The sequence below is a fragment of the Hippocampus comes genome, unplaced genomic scaffold (genome assembly GCF_001891065.2).
Source record: "Hippocampus comes isolate QL1 unplaced genomic scaffold, H_comes_QL1_v1.1 scaffold276, whole genome shotgun sequence".
NCBI lineage: Eukaryota > Metazoa > Chordata > Actinopteri > Syngnathiformes > Syngnathidae > Hippocampus > Hippocampus comes.
Window position 1 is genome coordinate 1,177,028 of NW_017805074.1, and position 4,477 is coordinate 1,181,504.

Genomic DNA, 4,477 nt, shown 5'->3' on the forward strand with positions numbered 1-4,477 from the left:
AAAGGCAAGTTTTGCTCCACCTTGGCAGGAGAGAAGTAGCAACAAGCCGAGGTAGGGGGTCGGTGATGGGTGTACTGCAACACCGGAAAAACCTCGTGCACATTGCAGTCATTGTGCTTGAAACTGCAGTACGTGAAAGAGCAGCGGGAAAGTGGCTCCCACTTGTACTCTTTCTCTCCAACACCGGTAAGAATTATACTTTTTTTTTTTAAGAATGACAATCTTTAAACACTGTATTTGAAAACAGACCAGATTATCAAACAAAAGCCTTGCGGTCTCACTTTCCATGAATCAGCCGAAAAATTCCATCTGGTAAGTCAGTTCAAACTCCATGCTTGGGCTGTCTCTGTGTTGGCAAACATAGCTCCTGTGGCACGACTCAAGATTACGAAAAAAAAAAGACAAGAAAGAATGTGTGATGAAGCAACAGGGCAGTATAAGGCTTCTTGACCCACACTTGAGTACAGAAGTCTGAAAAGAAGTCTTCACGTGGTCAAGCCAGCCGTCTTCTGCACCTTCACAAGAACACACAGTTTCACACCGAAGGCTGGTTCGCACCCTGTTTCAACGCACTCCCTCACATCCTGACTGTCAGACATGGGTCTGCATGCGCTTCTGGAGTGGCCGGGTAAGGTCTGAGTTCTGCGATGAGGACTGGGAGTAGTGGGACGACGAGGAAGCCGACGCCTTGCTGTCTTTGTCAAACTGCACGTAGCCGTCCGGCTTGCTGTAGCTGCTGACGCTGCTGTCGCACTGCGTGTCGATGAACGAACTGGAATCGCTTAACGAGCCACGTTGGAACTCCCGCTCGCACAGCTCAATGGAGCTGCTGCCCATGCCCAACACAAAGCGTTGGCTGTAGTCATACAGACGATTGGGGCCCGCTCCCAGCGTGGAGTAGATGTTGGTGAAGGACATGCCCGTTGGGACCCGCTGCTTGCCCAGGGTGCTTGTGTTTGTCGGATTCCTCCCATCGGCGGACTGGTTCCCCACCACGGTTGGTGTCGGGTGCTCCTTGAAGGTATTGACGCTGTAGTAGCCATTCGTGGGGTCCTATTGGGAAAGGGAAGCGGCATGTAAATGTTTCTGATGTAGGGTGGCTGTCAAAGCAAATTAGAATGCGGAACATAAAGTCGAAGCCCTTTTTTTTTTTTAAGAGTGTGTGTCTGCTTAATTGTTGTCTCCTCAAAGCTCAACAGAAGCGGCGGTCAAGCGCGTTGTAATTACCATTCAAGAGGGCAAAAAAATGAGGACACATGCTGCAATGTGAATCATTGGGATTTAGTCAGCCCCATTCTAACCTTAAAATCATGCTTCTCGCTAATTAAACAGGCCTGATGATTCACAGTTTGCTATGCAATGTGTCACCGCCGAGGTCAATCATACACCCGTTTTAATTGGAGCCAAACACCGTGCGGTGTCTGTAAAATCAAGCGGGCCCCGCACTGAAACGGCTTTTGTGCCTACAGTGGTGCCATCGTTGGCGCACTCGGCTGCAGGCGCCGCGCTGTCACCAAGGGTCCAGTTAGGGCCACAGGCGCGCATGTGTGTTTCCCTCATGCGAGCGGATGTGAATGACAAGCCTGGTGAGAGGCAAATCCCAAAAGAAGAGCGCTCATTAATGGGGTAAATGAGAGCAAGCCACCGCGAGAGGATCCTTGTTCGGCGTGTCGGCATCAGACGGCGGACAAGGGGGATTGTTTGCGTCTGTTCTTTAGGACCCGCTTGGCCTTCACGCCTGTTGCCATTAAGCGTTGTGGGAGAAAAATGAAATGCAGCCCCGGAGAAAAACAAGAGAGCAGGTAAATATGGCAAAAACACACCAGGGAGTCTCAGCCAAAACTCTTGGGAGTCGGCAAATTCTGCAAAGGCCACACTGGCAACCAGTGGGAAGCTGCAGTGACTATCTTGGCATTCCCTACGGGATGTAGCCGTTAGGAGACAATTAAATGTTGTTCTTCTGTGCCACTTGCTTGCAGCAACAGACTGGTCACATCATGTTTGAAAATTGTTACGAGGGAATTTATCTTCAAGAATAAACGCCTACTGAAGGAATCTGTCCAAGTTGATTTACGGATGCATTTAGATGAAAAGTAAAGGAGTGGGGGGGGGGATTTGAGGGAGGCCATTCATCCATTTTCTGTACTGCATATCCCATTCAAGATTACAGGGAAGCTGGAACAGATCCCAGCTTGACATAATGCAACAGAGAACGCATACAAACACAATTAGAACACGTTCGTTTCAAACAGAAAGAACACATTCTAGAATTGAAACATTTTTCGACGTACACGTGACTATTAGCAAAAAAAAACAACACGGGCTTTTAAGGCACCACACACACAAACACACACACACAAACACACACACACACACACACACACCCATTTACAAAGCACATGCTCGCTTGTACCAGCAATGTAAATGTATCAATATGTCATTGATGTTTAACGTGAATACAAAAATGTTTTGAAAAGTGATTTTGCTCTTGAGGTAAAAAAAAAAATTCTATATATATATATATATATATATAAGGAGCAGGGTGTACTTGAAAATTGTATTAAAACATAGAGAAAACTAAATCCAAAACAAACAACGTCCAAAGTATCAAACAAAACACATGACTGAAGATAAACATAACACTGACCAAAACATGACTGAAACAAACATGACAGCAGCAGACAAACGGCAACAAACAAACATGACAGTAGCAAGAGCAACAATGACCCGACCCTGAGTGTTCGGGCTGGGAGTCCTTTTAAAGCACTAATTACGTAATGACCAACAGGTGTGCAGCTGCAGGGAGAGCCCTACAGTGCCACCTGTTGGTCCCAAACCGAATCATGACAATACATAAGTAAATAAAAGTTTGCCTGGAAACATTTTACAAGGTATCAAGCCATAAAGTGGACCATGAATCAGTAGAACTGACTGAAGAAGCAGTAAAAAGATAAGCCACCAAAAAAACCAAAAAAAAACACACGCACACATACAAGAACCTGCAAAGTCTGCCAAATCTTTTGTAGATCACTTATGCAGGAGTAGTGCACTAAAGGAGAAGTTGAATGCCAGGTGCCTCCTTCAGCACGGACTCATTCATTCATGTCTGCTCATCAGTATGTAAATTGGATGAACGGCTACAAAACAGCAACAAGACATTGATTGCAATACATTGAGCGAAGACAGCTTTGGTTGTAGCCAAGCGCACTTCTGTCTTTACAACTCATCCCATATGTGCAGGAGCATCATGACATCAAACCAGGTGAACTTGAAGTGATACTCAGCCATCTAATTTCGGCATTCAGCATTCTTGTATGTTGTTACTTGGCTCAAGATATCGCACATTATTGTGTGGATTGCGAAAACATTGCAACGATGTTAAAATACCCTTGCCTGGGTTGCAAAGGGCCGGACAATTCCGGTGTGAGGGAAATAAAAACCCAGGGCTATCATGAGCCGCACATCATCTCTTTATACGAGTACAGTGACAGGTTTTTTTTTTATCAATCCCATATTAGGTCACTTACAATGTCCGTTAAGCATTTCTTTTGAAATAAAACTCATGATAAATGAATTCAATGTGGGTGGGATATGAAATATAATTTCAAAGCAGAAGAATGCTAGTTAAAGAGTAACATCAGGTTAATCAATACCCACAACTGCCACGATGCTTTGGGAAGTAATCCAACCAAATCCATGTCAATATATCTTAAAAAAATGAATCCTCTTTATCAAATTAAGGGCCAGTCAGGAGCAAATATATTGAACCACCATATGATTATTAAAACTAGACCTGCAGGACACATTCTGCCGCAGGACCAATCACGAAAAGAAATTTATACACATATAAGAAGAAAAAAAAAATCACATATAAAGTAGGTTTGACATGAAAGCATTTCTTCTTTCGGTGCCTTCATGCTGTCATTGATCAAGAGATGTACCTTAATGTGCTGATACTCTTTCTCTTCCTCTTGCAGAACCTCCAGCTGCTTCAGAGCAGACTCCTGCTGGAACTCGCCACGTTCCACCTGCATGAAAATCAAGCGGTTTGAGTGCCTGCGAAAACTCTTCCGTTCAAAGTACAAGAGACGGAAGAGTCAGAATTTTAGCGCTTGTTCTTTTTTAGTATGAGCCCAACACCTTCACTCGGTGCTGGCAGGTAACATTAACAATTTGTACTTGGAAAAGTTTTCTCTTGACAAAAGTGCAATTTTGTAATTTGGCTTATCTCTTTGTTTTTTTTTTTCTTTTTGTGTGAGCCCTCTTTCCTACAAATACCCCTAGCCTAGAGCAACATGCACAAAAACCTTCGTCCTGGTATGGCTCCAAAAGCGTCTTTCTGTCTTGCAGGCATGTAGCTATACAAGTACACCCACTGTAGGATTAGTCAGTCAGAATAAACACTGCAAACAGTATTGCCTGTAACATCATATCGATAAATTTAGCCTCAGAGCCTTGACAAGATGTTTTTTTTTTT

At 44.1% G+C, this 4,477-nt stretch overlaps 1 protein-coding gene across 7 annotated transcripts in view; it reads right to left on the reverse strand.

The window, feature by feature from the left end:
- Positions 1-210: 210 nt before the first annotated feature.
- kirrel3b (kirre like nephrin family adhesion molecule 3b) overlaps positions 211-4,477 on the reverse strand; it is a 137,879-nt gene continuing 133,612 nt past the window's right edge. For all 7 annotated transcript variants that reach the window (XM_019864994.1, XM_019864991.1, XM_019864990.1 and 4 more), the window contains one exon: positions 211-1,053. In XM_019864994.1, coding sequence (XP_019720553.1) covers positions 592-1,053 — 462 coding nt within the window. In that variant the 3' untranslated portion in view covers positions 211-591. The remainder of the gene's footprint in view (positions 1,054-4,477) is intronic.